Source organism: Oryzias melastigma, linkage group LG15, assembly GCF_002922805.2.
Source record: "Oryzias melastigma strain HK-1 linkage group LG15, ASM292280v2, whole genome shotgun sequence".
NCBI classification, from domain to species: Eukaryota; Metazoa; Chordata; class Actinopteri; order Beloniformes; family Adrianichthyidae; genus Oryzias; species Oryzias melastigma.
Window position 1 is genome coordinate 1,997,233 of NC_050526.1, and position 17,026 is coordinate 2,014,258.

At 41.9% G+C, this 17,026-nt stretch overlaps 3 protein-coding genes across 7 annotated transcripts in view; 2 read left to right on the plus strand and 1 right to left on the minus strand.

Annotated features, from left to right (window-relative positions):
• Positions 1-4,268, plus strand: part of zc3h15 (zinc finger CCCH-type containing 15) — a 7,759-nt gene extending 3,491 nt beyond the window's left edge. Inside the window, exons 8-11 of the mRNA XM_024261336.2 lie at positions 3,055-3,120; positions 3,198-3,311; positions 3,458-3,590; positions 3,662-4,268. Coding sequence (XP_024117104.1) covers positions 3,055-3,120; positions 3,198-3,311; positions 3,458-3,590; positions 3,662-3,837 — 489 coding nt within the window. The 3' untranslated portion in view covers positions 3,838-4,268. The remainder of the gene's footprint in view (positions 1-3,054; positions 3,121-3,197; positions 3,312-3,457; positions 3,591-3,661) is intronic.
• A 5-nt stretch (positions 4,269-4,273) lies between these two features.
• rbm45 (RNA binding motif protein 45) lies at positions 4,274-13,365 on the minus strand. 4 transcript variants are annotated; one of them, XM_036215426.1, is made up of 11 exons: positions 12,788-13,365; positions 7,754-7,876; positions 7,487-7,613; positions 7,062-7,181; positions 6,824-6,991; positions 6,573-6,702; positions 5,294-5,420; positions 4,994-5,151; positions 4,807-4,882; positions 4,609-4,739; positions 4,274-4,427 (listed from the first exon to the last, which is right to left on the minus strand). In XM_036215426.1, the coding sequence occupies exons 1-10, from the start codon at positions 13,061-13,063 to the stop codon at positions 4,623-4,625; spliced, it is 1,422 nt and encodes a 473-aa protein (XP_036071319.1). In that variant the 5' UTR covers positions 13,064-13,365; the 3' UTR covers positions 4,274-4,427; positions 4,609-4,622. The 4 variants fall into 4 exon arrangements, with proteins under 4 accessions (XP_036071319.1, XP_024117099.1, XP_036071321.1 ...); XM_024261331.2 differs by having other exon boundaries at positions 6,824-6,994; positions 12,788-13,364; XM_036215428.1 differs by having other exon boundaries at positions 5,327-5,420; positions 12,788-13,362.
• A 963-nt stretch (positions 13,366-14,328) lies between these two features.
• On the plus strand, positions 14,329-15,989 carry LOC112138721 (cytochrome c iso-1/iso-2). 2 transcript variants are annotated; one of them, XM_024261337.2, is made up of 5 exons: positions 14,329-14,451; positions 14,667-14,847; positions 14,950-15,028; positions 15,108-15,282; positions 15,397-15,989. In XM_024261337.2, exons 2-5 carry the CDS (start codon positions 14,828-14,830, stop codon positions 15,540-15,542), a joined length of 420 nt encoding a protein of 139 aa, XP_024117105.1. In that variant the 5' UTR covers positions 14,329-14,451; positions 14,667-14,827; the 3' UTR covers positions 15,543-15,989. The 2 variants fall into 2 exon arrangements, with proteins under 2 accessions (XP_024117105.1, XP_024117106.1); XM_024261338.2 differs by having other exon boundaries at positions 14,968-15,028.
• Positions 15,990-17,026: the final 1,037 nt, after the last annotated feature.

The following is a 17,026-nucleotide window of genomic DNA, read 5'->3' on the forward strand; positions in this document are numbered from 1 at the left end:
CCTGAAGCTTTTGTATGGAGCTTCAAACTAGAATAATTAGTTGTTTTATTGTGTATCAATATACAGTTTGTTACTTACATTGAGCCATTTATGTTTTTTAATGAGGTGATCTAATAATAGTAAAATATGTAAATTGAAAGAATGTTCAATAAAGAAACAAACATAATAATAGTAAAATAAATCTGAAGTCGCCACGAGACACCACCACCTTATTTTAAGCCAGGAAAAACCCTGCAGCTTCCGTCACAAACTTTACTCAACTTGATAATGAATGACGCGGATGGATAGATATCAGGTTTATTTAATGTTAAGACCTGAATAAAAGCATCGGTACACGTTTACATTTCTGGATTCAAAGAATCTCCCAGTTCAGAGCAGCAGCTGTCCTGCACAGGAGAACGCCGCTCTGGAATGGACATGATTTTATGGCAAGCCAAAGAGATCAAAAATGACCAGGAAAACCAGGAACAACAGTGCCACGTTTTACAGATAATTCTTATTTTAAAAATGTAAATGTCCCCACAGTTAGTTTCATTAAAGCAATTAATACCAAAAAATGTTTTAACTGCTGCGTCAGACTGGCGACCTGTCCAGGGTGAACCCCGCCTTCACCCATCAGTAGCCGGGTTAGGCTCCGGCACCCCCCGGACCCCGAAAGGGAAGAAGCGGTCAGGAAAATGAATGAAAAAATTAATGTTTTTACTGTTTTATTTATGATTTTAATTGGGACATTAGGCAAGTGGGACGAGAACATTTGTATTTTGAGGAAACTCCAGATAGATTTGGTATTTTCAACACTATTTTTAAACATTCCTTTCTCTCAGTTTTTGTAGATTTGGTCTAAAAACATGCAAATTTCATCAGAAACTAAATGTTTTAGCATTTTGTTTGTGTTCAAACTTTAAAGATGTTTTGTTTTAATAAATAGGCCTCAATGAGCAAAAGTTTTGATGTTACATATATAATTATTGTGTGTGGGAAGTACTTTATAATCATATTGAATATATTATTTGAAGTGTTTCCAAATATTAATTTAGCTTTCATATTGTTGTTGTCGTTTTTTTTTTTTTTTTTTTTAACATTCAACTGATCCGAAAAATGATCCAAACCGATACCCTAAAACTGTGACACGATCCAAACCGTGAGTTTTGTGATCTGTTACACCCCTAGTTAAAAAGTAAAAAAAAAACAATCAAGAAGTAAATAATCAATGTCTGGCAAACTGCAGTTTCTATTTCTGTTTTTTTCTACTGTCTTTGTTTTTTTATGTAGCGTACTTTCTGGAGTATAAGTCACAAGAGCAAAATATCTACTCAAGAAGAAAAAAACCATAAATAAGTCGGTCTGAAGAATAAGTCGCACTTTTGGGAGAAAAGTCTGATGTTTCCGAACATATCCGCCAAAAGCAGTTTAACTAAGATAAATGCTTAAATAAATACAAGAATATTAATATTTTGATCTGCCTGGAAGTTTTTTTGAGCCATAATTAAAAATGCATTTTCAAATTGAATGAAGAATTGGCTAATTCAATTGTCAATTGAGAAATCCATAATCCTTTGAATCATCCATCCATCGTGACCGTGGGGGCAGCAGTCACAGATAACCAGACTTCCCAGCAGCAGAGGACACAAAGAATTTAAAGTTGAAAATGATTCCATGCATTCATCTAGTTTCTTTAGACTCAGTCCCTATTGATGCTCTTTTGTTTGTATGAACATTTTTAGTATTTTTTTATGTCAAAGAATATTCATGATATCAAAGATGTTATTAGTGTTTTGTTTTGATAAATAGCCCTTTAAATGGAAATGTCTTAGAATTTATTATTTTTTTATTTGTCCATTTATTGTGATCGGAGTTCCAAACACATTGCAGATTTTTCTCATATGGTTCAGGCCTACTGCAGTTTTATGCAAACCTTCTAATCTAAGAATACAATTGGCAGATCTTAATATTATCATCTCTATACAAATGAGAAATATCATCAAGTTCAGGACAAGAACGTTCAGATTTTCCTCCATGTTTGTTTTGGGCTCCACCCACTGATTGCATCATCAACACATCACTACTTAATCTGGGTTCCTGATTAATCAGCGTGGTGCATATCTTTGTCAAAAGTTCAGATATTGAAACACGGCTACACAACTCCCAAAATGCATTGGGATGCTGGACAATCATCTGGCTTAATGCCTAAAACGCAACACGGGACCTCTAAAGCTGTCTAGACCACATGTGTCAAAGTCAAGGCCCGGGGGCCGGATCCGGCCCTCCAGGTAATCCTATCCGGCTCTCCAGACCATTTTATTTTATTGTTATTAATGTCCCGATGTTATCTTGTGCTCTTTTCCAACTTGTAGAATTTTTAAAAAATATATTTTAATGGAGAGTAAAGTATTGAAAGTTGTTTAAGTTGATTTATTCTGGAATAATATTCCTGTCTTTTGATTATTCATAATTATGTTAAATTATGGCTTTAAAGTTTTCAAAATTAGCATTCTGCTAGCTTTTTGGACTATTTTGCAATTTACTAAGATTTTTTACTAATATTTACATGCTGGCTGTTTTGGATAATTTAGCCTATTTTTCTTTTTTGGGGGGTTATTTTAGAGCTTAGCTAATATATAAGCTTCATACTAGCTGTTTTGGATAATTTAGGCGTATTTTGGCAAATGTAGCATTTAGCTAATATTTTAGCTGGCTATCATTTTCAGCATCTTCAACTATCAGCCCTAACATCTTCAGCAGCCAAATTCAGCTTACAGCATTCACACTAGCATTATTGCTGGTACTGCTACATATTTACTTCACAATTATGTTATAAAGTTGGTTTTAAAAACATTGTTTTAGAGTGTTAGATAAATGTTTATCCTGTTCGGCCCGTAGCCTAAAGTGTGTTTTGGATTTTGGCCCCACATGTGATTGAGTTTGACACCCCTGGTCTATACACTGACTAACTGTTGAAAGTGGAGGCCCTCCTGCAGGAATCAGGTTTGGTCTGAAGATGACTTGAGTCTTCTCTGAGGATGGAGCTGATGATCTCGTGTTCTGTGGTTACAGGTGGACAAAGCCAGGGAGGAGATGGAGAAGAAGAAGGCAGACTTTAAGGCTGGCAAATCTCTAGTGGTGAGGTTTTGTTTTGTTTTTTTGTGTCCAGAAAGTCAGACATTTACAGATCAGTGGTTTCCTTCACATTTCTGCAGGTGAGCGGGCGTGAGGTGTTCGAGTTCCGCCCGGAGCTGGTCGATGATGATGACGATGAAGCTGACGACACTCGATATGCCAATGAGGAGTCAGAGGAGGAAGAAGAGGAGGAGGTGAGTGGTCCTCCATCTTCCTTTGTGGTCTGATCTCGTCTGAAGCGCCAGCGGTTCACTCGCATCACTGGAGCTCCTTTCTTCTTCTCACTGGACGTCCTGCTCATCCAGAGACGTTCTGTTCACGCCATTATTTGTCTTTTCAGATTGAAGCTGCTAACATCCAGGACATAGACCTATCCCGGTTTGTTCCCCAAGAGGTGGACCACACGGGTATCACAGTAGCATCCACGGACAGGTTCTCCAGAGACCACAGGGGGGGCACAGACGCCAGCAGCCGTGAGGAAAACAACATTTTAGGCTCGCAGGAGCTCCTGAATCCTGCATGACTCTGTTCTTCCTTCCTGCAGAGGAGCTGATGAACGGAGCGTGTGGAGGGGGAGAGGCCAACGGGCTCTCGGGGACACCGGAGGAAGAAGAGGACGGAGGGGGTGAGGAGGACGTGCCGGTGGATGAAAACCTGTTTACGGGAGAAGATCTGGAGGAGCTGGATGAGGAGCTGAACACACTGGAGCTGGAAGACTGAAGCTCGGCTCAGCGGACGGTCCAAAGATTCTCACTTCAGACTCCGGTTCTTACCCTGACCTGTCTGCACCCCACCTGAACTCATTCATGAAAACTTGTTTTTGCTTCACCACTGGATGTTCTTCCTCCATCTGATCCGTCAGACTCCAAACATTGATTTGCAGAATCAGCCTCAGCAATAAACTGCAGCCGGTTCTTCCCTGGACTGACCCACTGCAAGGGACTGGACTGGGGTTCTGCAACCGTCAGATCTAAAACCTGATTCATTTCTGAAGTAGGAATCTGAGTGGGGTTGTTTTTGTTGATCTGGGATTCTGCCTCTTCAGTGTTGTCATTTGGGAAGTTTGCATCCGGATGACGACGGAGAGGAAAAACCCAAAACACTTCAAATGAAATGTTTTAAATGAAGCAGCAATAAAAGAGAGAAAAGCCCAGGCTGAAGCAGAATTTTTATTGAGGCCATTCAAAGTTCAGACAGTTCTGGGTCATCTCCCCAGAAGAAGCAACGTCAGACAGGGGTCAAAGGTCGGTCAGAGGTCAGGAGGTGTGGTTTGAGGGTCTGTCAGGTCAGGTGTCAGTCAAGACAGTCGCCTGGGGAACGAGAAGCTGCAGTGTTACTGACAGAAGGGAGACACTGAATCTGTCAGAGCTCGGGGGGGTCCAGCCACCCCCCCGAGACCCCCTGTCCTGCAGTCTGAGGGCTCTGATGTTAACGTGCACGCTGATGCACATGCACATCACAGACCTCAGAGTGCGGCTCTCGGATACTCACCGCCCCCCGCTGCCTCAGTAGGTGCGGGGCCGTTTATGCGACTCCTCTCTGGGAGGATCAGCCAGCATCACCTTCATCTTCACGCCGTTGACGACGCGGCCGTGCAGCGCCACCATGGCCTCGTCAGCGCACTGCAGGAGAGACGAGACGGTGAAGAGCAACCAGGACCATCTGTCCCCGGGGCGGGGCGCCGCTCACCTGTTTGTCTGCGTACTTCATGTATCCCACCTTCCGACCCGGAACCAGATGGACCTCAATGAGGGACCCGAAGCGACTGGGGAGGGGAGGGGGGATGTTAGAGCTGAGTAACGGATCTGTGAAGCTGCATCCAACTGTGTATGGCTGTGGTGTTCTGAATGACCCCGCCCTCCGAGCTCCTGCCTACCAGAAGACGTCCTCCAGCACATCGGGGGGCAGCGGGGAGGGGCTGAACACCACAAACAGGCGCTCCTTGGTTTTACTGTCAGGGGGGGCCAGCTTCTTTAGGGATGGCAGGCTGACATCTGTCTGGATACGGGACATCGACGGCGAGGGCGAGAAACTCTGTCAGAAAAAAGGCAGGCGTTCATGCCAGAGTTTCCCAGAGGAATATGTCTGAGATGCAAACATGAAACTTTTTGTCCACAAAATCTGTTCAAGCTTCTAAAACACATAATGATTCCTGTAAAACTTTACGGAGACGAACTTTGATGTTGTGAATCTCCAAAGTGTTCCTCACATGAGGTTTCAGCATTTGGCTGCTGGGCGCTCCGTTCCACACCGAGGACATCATCTGAGCAGCAACAAACTGCATGGCCATCCGACCCACAGAGCTGCAGACGGAAAGACAGACTTCAGAAACCCTAAACTTCCCACATCCACAGAGGAAACAAACATCTGCAGATGTGTTCCCTCCACCTTCATGCTCTCGCAGTTGTGTGGATTTTTTTTCAGCGCGGCTTTGCGTGCTTTTGTCTTCTACGGCACACTGTTGTGCGTCTTGATCTGTCTTTTGTACATGACAGACTTACAGAAACAGGATTCCTACACATTTAAGACCTTCTAAAGACTTTGCATAGGAAAAATTAAGAATAAATTCTCTGCTAAATTCCCAGCCCAATGGCCGAAGAATAAACGATATTTCAGAACCATTTCTTCAGTAAAGGAGTAGCATAACGAATTGCAGTTCAAATTTCAGTAATTAAATTACAATTACTAGACCACAGACACCCTCATTACTTTATTACTCAGACTTCGGTGCAATGAAACTTTACTAACATAATCATGATTAAGAAAAAATAATTTTTAAACCAGAAAAGTCACATGGAAAAAGTTTGAAGCTAATACCAAGATGTCAAAATTTAAGACCTATTAAATGCTTTTTAAGGCCTTGTTTTCAAATTCAAGCTTTTAAGACTTTTTAGGAACCCTGGCAAACCTTTGATCGTTCTTAGATGTTAGTTTTCCTTAACACTGCACTTCTATTAAAGTTTCCACTTTGTGAGTTTAAACGAGAGAACAGGGAAATGGTTCATGTCTGAGAAAAGTGGATAAAGTTTATAGCCTTAAAAAAACGGTAAGATGTTTATGAAGCATCTTGTGTTAAACAAGGGACAACTGTTATCAGTTTTGTCGATTTGTTTTCAGTAACAACAGTTGTTCCTACAGTTACTAAACATGTGTGAGTGCACCCCGTCACATACTGGAGCTCTCTTACACTTATTGGGAGCCTTGACCCCCCTAGAGGTAACAAAAGGTACTTGCCCAAGGACACTTCCACATGACAGGTAGCCAGGAATAGAACCACCAACCCAACAGCTGGTCTGTGCGGGTCCAAAGTGACCTTTACTGTCCAATCTCTTTCATGTTTGCAGTGCAGAGGACAGCCACTAGAGGTCGCCATATTCACCCAGTAATTACAGTCGCTCCAACCCCAGCAAACCCTTAACCCCACCTTTGGGCAAAACCTGTGTGGGGGTGCCAACCTGCTGCGGTCCTCGCCGTCATCGAGGAAGTGCACCACCAGTCTGTTGCCAGGCGGGTACTCGAAACCGTTCAGTTTCTCTTTGGCGTAAAGGGCAGAGCCAAGGTTACTGTAGCGGATCATAGCACACCCTGCAGATATTCACAGAGCAGATCGCCATCCAAATGTTTGAAAAGTGTCAAACAAGAGCGCAAGCAAACAGTGAGAACGATGCAGGTAAACGACGACCTGCCGGCAGCCGCCAGCTCTCACCTTTGTTCATCCCGTACGAATCTCTCTGCAGCTCGCAGTACTCCATGCCGGGAATGAGGTCGAACAGAGCGAAGATCTGCTCCTGCGAGAGCGCTGCCCGCGTGGACACCATCAGCGAGCGCGTGAAGTCCCCCGCACGGCTGTCTGGGAGCGCATAGTTCCCGGGATCTGCTGCAAAGACGGACACAGATCAGAAACAGAACCCTAAATCCAGCCTGGGCTTTGAACTGGAGCAGACCTGCGTGGAAGCCGTACTGGTTGCTGGAGTCTCCGCTGTATTCCCCTCTGCTCCCCCCTCCAGAGTAGTCCTCAGAGGTGTTGGATTTGGAGCGGGGCTCAGCCAGGATGGCCCGGTACGCTGGGAGAATGTTCGGAGTGGGAAAGGCAATCAGAACTTCTGCTTCACTCACAGATGACCAATAAACATTGATGAGATGAGACTTTCTAACCACAGGCTCCACCTTCAGAGCAGGGAAGATTCTTTTAGGTCACTTGAAGGAAACAAAAGTGCTGACAAAGAACGGCTAAAGACGGAAGATGCTGCACTATTGATGGAATAAAGCTAATTACATTTATGATATGAGATTTACTGATAGCAGATCTGGCGTCAGAAACCCTTTTGGGTAAAGTTGAGGGTGGAGTGTTTGCATGTTCAACGCTCACATTTGTCACAGTTCTCTATGGCCACGGCAGCCTGGGAGGGTTTGTAGTATCTGACATAGCCGAGTCCTTTACTTTCCCCGGTGAGTTTATTTTTGATGATGACACAGTATTCAATGTCGCCGTACTCCTGGAAGACAGACAGGAAAGATGGGCACCGAAGACCTTCATCCCTAAATGTCTCTAAGCCATGTTCAAACATGAAGCGGAACTCCGTTCCTTCTTCATTCAGCTTGAATCAAGGACAAAAACTCCAGCTGGTGCTCTTACTTTGAAAGTGTTTTTCAGATCTTCCTCTGTGAAGGTTTTGGGGATCATGACGAAGATCCTGGTGAGCTCCTCATCCTCCACGTCTCTGTGTCTGGTTGAAGATCGAGACTGAGCGATGAAGACCTGCCACAAAACAGACGACCTTCATCAACGAAGCCGAGAATCCTCGCAGCAGGAGAACTTTAGAGGGAATGATGGAGGACACTTCTTACAGTTTGACACAAACAGTAACTGATCACCTGCTCTAACAATTTTTCCCCTTTAAGTAAAAAACAATTCTGAGAAATAAATTGGGATTTTATACTGCAGTTATGGACAATCACTTTAATAAAAAAAAAAAAAACTTAGCTTTTTATCTGTGAGTAGCCTCTTCTTTTTTGGAAGTATTGCTACTCTTCCGTCGTTCCTCAGACTCAGAACATAGTACCTGCCCTCGCAACCTCGTACTATAAAGTACCCCAGTCCCCTCTGTTTTCACATTTAATTACTATTATTCACCTACATTAATACATTTATGCTCCAGATAGAAGAAAAATAAGTGGCAGTATTCCCCCCACACCCCATTCTATTGTATATATTTCTATATATTTGTAATACGGGGGCCTCTGAGCTGCCACTTCTGTCTTTGTGGATCCTCCCCCTCATAGAGAGAAGCTGCTGCCCCATGAAGCTGCTTCGCCGTCCACCGATTCAAATCAAATGACAATAATAGAATCAAATACATAAAATGTATGTAAAATAAATAACATTGAAATTGAGATTAAATGCATAAAATATTAAATAAAATCCATAAAGAAAGATAAATGAATGAAGAAATAAGATAAATAAATGATTAAAAACTAATTTAATAAATGAGCAGATAAGATCAACTGAAAGCAGCATTAAAAAGGTGAGTCTTGAGCCTCTTCTTAAAAACCTCTACAGTCTCTGCGGCTCTGAGACTCTCCATCAGGCTGTTCCAGAGGCGAGGACCGTAATGGTAGAACGAAGCTTCACCGTGTGTTTTGGTCCTCACCTTAGGAACAACTAACAGGCCGGTGCCGGAGGACCTCAGGGTCCGCGAGGGTTCATACTTTAAAAGAAGATCACTTAAATAAGAAGGCCCAAGACCATAAAAACATTTATAAACCATTAAAAGAATCTTAAAATCAATCCTGAAACGCACAGGGAGCCAATGCAGCGATTTTAAAACTGGTGTAATGTGTTCCCGCCCCCTGGTCCTCGTCAGAACTCGTGCCACTGAGTTCTGTAATATTTGTAAGTTTGAAAGAGATTTTTGAGGTAAACCAGAGAGCAGGGCATTACAATAATCTAAACGACTAAAAATAAAAGCATGCATCAGCACCTCTATGCTGGCAAGAGAGAGGAATGGGCGGACTCTGGCGATATTTTTAAGATGATAAAAACCAGTCTTAACGACGTTTTTGATATGTGGGATAAAATTCAGCTCAGAGTCTAAAAGAACTCCCAGGTTTCTCACAGAATGAGAAGGTTTAAAATTCTGAAGACGAGTTAAAATTCTCTCTCTCTTGTCTTCAGGACCGATGATTAAAACTTCTGTTTTGTCCTGGTTGAGCTGAAGGAAGTTCTCTGCCATCCATGACTTGATGTCTAAAATACAGTTTAAAAGAGTATTTAAAGGTTCAAGGTCATCAGGAGACACGGCGATGTAAAGCTGAGTATCATCAGCGTAGCTGTCAGACTGATATTTTTCTAAAATTTTATGGGTATGTAAAAACTCATGAAGTTGAGTAGCAACACTTTTTTCTATAATTTTACTTAAAAACGGTAAGTTGGATACAGGTCTGTAGTTATCCAGAGTATTTGGATCTAAACTGCTCTTCTTCAGAAGGGGCCTCACCACCGCCGTCTTACAGGCAGAGGGGAAGACACCCGTCTGAAGAGAGCAGTTCACTATGTTTAAAAGACTCAAAGAATCCATCAAATGTTTTAAAAAGTGAAGTGGGAATGGGATCTAAAAGGCAGGTTTTGGTGTTTACTTGGGATAAAACTCGACCAAGCATTTCCACATCAACCAGGACAAAACTCCCCAGTGTTTCCTCAGGTAAAACCAATGCTGGTGATCTGTTAGAACAAGAGTATTGCACAGATGAAATGTTAGATCTTATAGCATTGACTTTACCCATTAAGTGGTCTGCGAAGTCCTCACATGCAGCATTAGATGACGGCATGGAGGACTTATTAAAATCTTTATTTATTAAAATATCTATAGTTTTAAAAAGAACTTTGGGATTGTTTTTATTTTCTGTAATAATGTTTGAAAAAGTAAAGAGTTCTGGCCTTTTTAACTGAGTTATTGTAAATTTTGAGTTGTTCCTTTAAAATTTCTAGATGAATTATTAATTTAGACTTCCTGTATCTCCTCTCTGCTCTTCTGCATTTCTGTTTCAGACACCTTATGTCATCAGTCTTCCATGGTGTTTTAATAGTGGTTCTTAATGTTTTTGTTTTGACTGGAGCCACTGCATGTAAGGAAGACTGAAGTCTGTTATTAAAATCATCAGCCATAAAATCACAGGATGCAGATACAGTCTGAGCAGGAGTTTGCTTAAAAGTATGAATAAAATTTGCAGCCATCAGTAATATCTCTGTGTCAGTCGATGATCCTTTTGTCAGACGCTGGAGCACGGCGCATCAATTCAGGGACAGGAAATCAAGTACAAAATCAAACCCCGGGTACATTTTCAATGGAACACGTTACAGCAGGTTCATATACAGGTTATTCGTGTCTTTTTTATTTTTTAAACGTGTGTAAGCTTTGCTGCCTCTGGCACCTCCCCCTAGAATTGATGTTTTAATGTAGCCTGTGATTGAACACCGACAATAAAAAAGTTAGTGTCAGTTGGGAGAGGAGTGTTCCCTCAAATCCAGTTGTCTTTGTTCACTTAGTATATTAATCTCCCGGCTTTTGATAAACTGATGTAATATTTTCTTATTTTAATTGCCGTCTTTGAATTCGGTTTCATTTCAGTTTTACAATGTATGCTCACCTCTTTCCAGTTACAACCACAGCCTGTTGTTGAACGATAATATCCAAAGGAAAGCTCAGCCGATCCCAATATTGGACAAAACCCCCTTTAGGTGCAATCGTATGATATTAACAATAAATAATATTCATAATTTCAGCATTGTGGAGTAGGGCTGCCACGATTAGTCGACTAATCGACGACTAATCGACTAATAAAATAGTCGACGACTAATTTAATAGTCGATTAGTCGTTATGTTATGTTATATGGAGTCAGAATTTAGTAAAGTTGAAAATTAAAATGATATTCTGCTAGATTTCTGGACTATTTTGGCATTTATTAAGATTTTTTAGGCTATTTTGGATTTTAAAATTTAGCTACATGCTAGCTGTTTTTGCTAACAGGCTTTTTTTAAGGTTTTTTGGGCTGTTTGGTAGTTTAGCTAATATTTCAGCTACATGTTTGCTGTTTGAGCTAATTCAGGCTTTTTTCGTGTTTTAGGCTATTTTTGTGTTTAGCTAATTTTTCAGCTACATGCTAGCTTTTCTATCTAACTTCGGCTTGTTTTAGTTTTTAAGCTATTTTGGAATTTAGCTAATATTTTAGCTGCTTTGGCTAATTTGGGCTTTTTTTTTTTTTTTTTTAGGCTATTTTGTGTTCAGCTACATGCTAGCTGTTTTGGCTAACTTAAGCTTTTTTAGGTTTTTTTTTCAGGCCATTTTGGAGTTTAGCTAATACTTCAGATACATGCTAGCTGTTTTGGCTAACCTAGGCTTTTTTTAGGCTAATTTGGCCTTTAACTAATATTTTAGCTGGCTATCAGCATCTTCAGCTATTGTCACCAGCATCTTTTGCAACCAGATTCAGCTTACATTCTATCTACAATAATGCTAATGTGAATATTTTTAGTTTTTAGTTAGTTTAAAGCTAATTATGGTTAAGATGTGTGTTTTACATCCACTTTGTGTATCACGGGATAGTCGACTAATCGTAAAAAATAATCGGTGATTAGTCGACTTTTAAAATAATCGTTTGTGGCAGCTCTATTGTGGAGATAAAAATTGTACAATTTATGCTCAAAATATTATTGTATATACCGTATTTTCTGGACTATAAGCCGCTACTTTTTTCCTAAGTTTTGAACCATGCGGCTTATACAAAGGTGCGGCTATTTTTCTTCCACTGTTAGGGGAGCTCTAACCGGAAATAGAATAAAAAACAAGAGACAAAAAATATATGTAAATCAGAATAGCCAACGCTACTTTTTCTTTAGCAGATAGAACACTCATGACAAATTACTAACTCTTTTCAAATCCTCAATTCTTCATCATGGAAATCCCACAAAGAAGTTTGTGTGGTGCACATTTTAAGTTGAAGGCCATGGAGTTTGCTATCTAGGAAGGAAACCGCACTGCTCTACACAAGCTTAGCATCAATGAATCTATGCTGAGACGCTGGAGACGGCAGGTATATATATACATGTACATTCAAAATACAAAATTGTTCTCTACATGCAGTAAATATCACATTTTTCAACATAGATATCTGCGGCTTATAGTCCAGTGCGGCTTGTATTTCTTTTTTTTTTCTTTTTTTTTTTTAAATTGAGCAGGTGCGGCTTATATACAGGTGCGGCTTATAGTCAAGAAAAAATATGATTCTTGTTGATTATGTGCAGCACAATGCTATATTAAAAAGCCTCCAGAGTTTTCTAGCTTTGGATGTTTTCCATGTTTATGATGATGTGAATGAAATCATGTTGACATCAATGCGTTTACATTTTTAATGACCACTTTCACCTAGCCCCCAGGACACGTGGTTAGGCAGTTACATTTCTATTGGTACTTGATTTTTAAAAGTTACATTAAATGTCGTTCTGTTTGGAAGAGTGAACACCTGTGCACGTGCTGCCCGTGTCTGACTACCTCCCTCTTGTGCACGGCTCTGCTCCACCTGCTTGAGGTGTGTACGCACGCGCTAGCATTAGCATGTTAGCATGAAACTAAGCAGCTAACGAGAGGTATGCGCTGCGGCAAACAGCCTCACCTTGATGGGTTTGCTTTCGTCCGACAGCATCTGCCCGTGCATCTCCTCCATGGCCGCGCAGGCCTGCGAGGATTTGGCGAACTTGATGTAGGAGATGCCTTTGGACTCCTTGGTCTGCCGGTCTTTGACGACCCAGACCCCCTGGATGTCCCCGAATCTGGAGAAACGTTCGCGGAGCTCATCTTCGGTGATGCTGCGACTCGTAACCAGGAACAGCCTGCTGTTGGGCGGATCGTCGAGGTTTTCAGGGACTTCTTTCTTGGGATAGTCCTCCATCTTTTGGCGCAGTCGAAAGGGGTGCTGCGTTCAAGTGCGGCTCGTAAATTTTAGATTCAAAGTCGAACTCTTACGAAAGAGCAGTGATGCTGTTTTATAAAAAGCTATTTATTGGTGCTAAACCAAAGCCAGACCTAAAATGGGACTTCTCGCGATTACCAAATTGGAGTTGATTTCTCGCGAGAATGGATTCATCAAGAAGCTTCCTAAAGTACAGTTGAACTCTTGCAAGCTTATGGTTTAAAATAGCTTTTGTAACGAAACCCTCTCAAAAAATGCGTAAATGTCGAGCCTTTGTCAAACAACAGGAGGATGGAAGCTTTCTACATTTAATATTATATAGTAAAATATATTATAGTTCTATTTATACGGTCTTTGGGTATGAACGTGTTTACCGCCATCTGCTGGGTGGAGGATGGAAGTGCACCCAGGACAGTTGTGTAATACACATTGACTGTATATAATAATTATTATTTTTTTACAGTCTATAGTAATACAAAAAACGAAACAGAAGTTATGAGGATTATGTACAAAACATATTGGTGATGTATTTCTATCTAATAGAATAAATCCTACCCCTCCTCAAAATGTTGCTCTCCAGCTGTTCCTCTCCTGTCATCAACGCTGCTCCATCAGCCACTATGTTTACCTCACAAAAAGAAATCCAAAGAAGATGGTCATAATTTTGTAAATTTTCAATACTAATTTCAGTGCCACTTGTTAATTACAGCTTCTCCAAAAATGTATTTTTATGAATTGATGTTTCTATTCTGACAAATAAAAGTGTTACTTCTTAAACTCCCCCACATGATAATTCATTCTAATTTTCCACTAATTTCAATACCATATAAATTTTGTTACATTCCAGAACTTTTTAACTGATATTATAAAAAAAGTAAAAACAATAGAAAGAGACTGATTTTGATAAATAACTTAATTTTTTTAACCCAGTATAAATGTGTTTTAGCTTCGTTCAAAGAATGCTTTAATTTTGGTAATCTGAGTTAACCATTTACTTTTATGAGTATAATATTTAGCAAATATAATAAAAAGTTAATTATAAATGTTTGCTCGTTTTTTAGTTCAATTTGTTGTAACACCGAATTAATTTACCTCCCATGATTTGTTTTTCTTGTGTTAATGGTTATTATTACTATTTAATCATATCGTTTAAATTCCATGTTTTCTGATTCTCCAGCTCGAGTAGAACTCGAGTCTGTGTTGGTTAAATTTCCGAGGCGTCCCTGAAACAGCCCGATGGAACGGGACGCTGTGCGTGATGACGTCAAAGGCAGTTGCCGGTAAAGTGGAGTGACCTTCGTAGGACCGTCAGAAGCTCCGTCGGCTCAGAGGGACGCTCGGTTTTCTTCGAGACTTTGAAGCAGCAGGTAAATATGTCCGGTTTCCCTCCCGAGCGGGGTCAGAGGAGCGGTCCCGGCGCCGCCCCGGCGGCCTCACAGGAGCGCCGCTCCGGCGGCCTCCCGCCGCTGCTGGCGGCACTGTGACCGTTAGCTGCCGGCGGCCGCGGCTCTCCTCCCGCATCGCGGCGTTTAAATAATCGCGTCTGCGGGATTATTTAAACCTGTCAGTGACTTTTTCATAGAGGCTGGGAACGGCGGCTGGCCCCGCTTCCAGCGACATTCAGGCATCCTTGATGGAGCACATCCCGGCTAATGCTCCAGCGGGATAGATAGCCCGTCCGGACCAAGCCCGAATTGGCCCGCTGTGGTCTAAAAAAGCCCCACTCCTGCACATCTCCGTCTAATGACTGGAGGTGGAGTGAGGTTAGCGGCCTGAGAGTGACCTCCGGAGTCCTGAAGCTGCTCCGGTAGATTCACAGGATTACACAATTTACCCTTAAGTCTAACCTTACTTACCTCTACAAGGTGGCCGTTGCTTTTCAGAACTTCTCCATGGGGGGTGACCCTCAGAGAAGGGCAGAGCCTTCCGCCTGACCTTCAGCAGGTGGGGCAGCCCAGGTTCCCTCCAGAAGCTTCATTTTGTAGGTGTAGAAGGTCAAACTGTATCTGGTCTGTCTCCTCAGGTGATCATGGGCGACGCAGACAAAGGAAAGAAGGTGTTTGTCCAGAAATGTGCGCAGTGCCACACTGTAGAGGAGGGGGGCAAGCACAAGGTGGGCCCCAACCTGTGGGGTCTGTTTGGACGCAAAACCGGGCAGGCGCCTGGTTACTCCTATACAGACGCCAACAAGAGCAAAGGTCAGAGCGTTTCCTCTGAGTTCTGGGTTTTTATCTCACTCTGCTTTGAAAGCTGCTGTTTGAATCCAAAAACTCCTGGACATGTCATCGTTAACGTGTTCTCCTAACATCTAGGCATCATCTGGAATGACGACACCCTGATGGAGTACCTGGAGAACCCCAAGAAGTACATTCCTGGAACTAAGATGATCTTCGCAGGCATCAAGAAGAAGGGCGAGCGCCAGGACCTCATCTCCTACCTGAAGTCAGCGACGTCATGAAGAAGCCCCAGAATCTGAATATTTAATGTTATTTTATTGTTTTGGCCCATAATGCTCATCAAGGTTCATGACTCGCTTTAAAGCCATTCTCCAACACATGCTCCTCATGAAACGCTGCAGCCTCTCACACCACGACGGTTATCCGACACATTCACCAGAAGTTTCCAGAACCCACTCCAAGGTTCTGTCTCTGCTGCAGTTCCGTTTGGTTCATTCACTGCTGCCTTGATGAAGGCTCCTGGGTTGAGTCAGGGTGGAACAATAATCTTGCTGCCGGGGGGGGGGGCTCCATCTGGACCGGAAGGCTTATGAACCTGGTCTCACAGGCTGGGGCAGTTACTGGTTTTATTTATTTGACTATAATCTGTGTTTCAGTGTTGAAGCTGCGTTTTCTGTGGACAGGAAGTGTCAGATCAAATTAAACTTCAGATGTGAAAGAACGCTCAACCAGTTTGTGTTTTATTTTTTCTGCCTCCAGTTTGTTCTTTAAATATTACACCATCTGAATTCTAAAAATACCCCCTCCCTGTCATATGACCCCCCCACCTCCCCCCAGGAGGTGTACCTTTTGGGATCAGCGGGTCCGGACCCAACCTCAGCATCTTCAGATGGATTCAGACTGAACTCGCTCCTGAGCATCAGCAGAGGCACTGCTGTTGCCCTAGCAACCATCTCAACTGATCCTCATCTTTACATAAGGAAGCCCCGCCCCTCAGTTCATGGTGCAGTTAATGGTGATACCCTCTGGTCAAAGTAGGTATCACACAACCTTCTCGGTTTTAGGTCACTCCAATGTTATTCATAAAGCTCTTTATTTTCTGCAACAACTTAGGACATGGGACTGACTGTTCTCTTTGAGGGAGGGGGGCATTTGAAGTATTTTAACTACTTAATATATTTATCACTGTAGATGTACTGAAATGATTCTAGTAACACTTTAGATTTAGAGCTGCGAAACACTCAATATAATGTTGGGAAAGATAGTTAATACATTTGTTAAGCTTGTAAGCAGTTTATAATTATGACCTTTGTAGATATTGGTCTCCTTTAGATGTTAATGAATCTTATGCCAATAAACCTTATTCAGCTTGTGCTAATAAATGTTTTACTAACCCTATATACACAAGACACATTTGTTAATGTGTCAATAAAGCTTAATAAGGAATCGGATTATAAAATGTTACCATGATTTTTATTAAAGTACTTTAATCATTTCTTCATAGAATTTTGATTGTAATGGTTTTGTATGAACTTTTATCTCCATGGTGGCTCCTTTACAAACATAAATAAGTCATGGAGACTGTTGATCCAGACATGTCGACCGTCAGAGTCAGCAGCTCCTGATAATGGCTGTCTAACCCAGGGGTCGGCAACCCAAAGTGTTGAAAGAGCCACTTTGGACCAATACAATAAAAAACAAATGTGTCTGGAGCCGCATTGAAACGGCTTATATAAGACTTACACTGTAAGTAACACATAGAGAA

Excerpts from the sequence above, each read along its gene's own strand:
- rbm45 (XM_024261331.2), bottom strand. The coding sequence starts at position 13,063 with ATGGAGGACTATCCCAAGAAAGAAGTCCCTGAAAACCTCGACGATCCG. Across the intron at positions 7,877-12,787 it reads ACGAAAGCAAACCCATCAAG|GTCTTCATCGCTCAGTCTCG; the intron begins GTGAGGCTGTTT and ends GTTTTGTGGCAG. Across the intron at positions 4,883-4,993 it reads GTGCTGGAGGACGTCTTCTG|TCGCTTCGGGTCCCTCATTG; the intron begins GTAGGCAGGAGC and ends TCCCCTCCCCAG.
- LOC112138721 (XM_024261337.2), top strand. The coding sequence starts at position 14,828 with ATGACTGGAGGTGGAGTGAG. Across the intron at positions 14,848-14,949 it reads ATGACTGGAGGTGGAGTGAG|GTGGCCGTTGCTTTTCAGAA; the intron begins GTTAGCGGCCTG and ends TACCTCTACAAG. Across the intron at positions 15,283-15,396 it reads AGACGCCAACAAGAGCAAAG|GCATCATCTGGAATGACGAC; the intron begins GTCAGAGCGTTT and ends CCTAACATCTAG.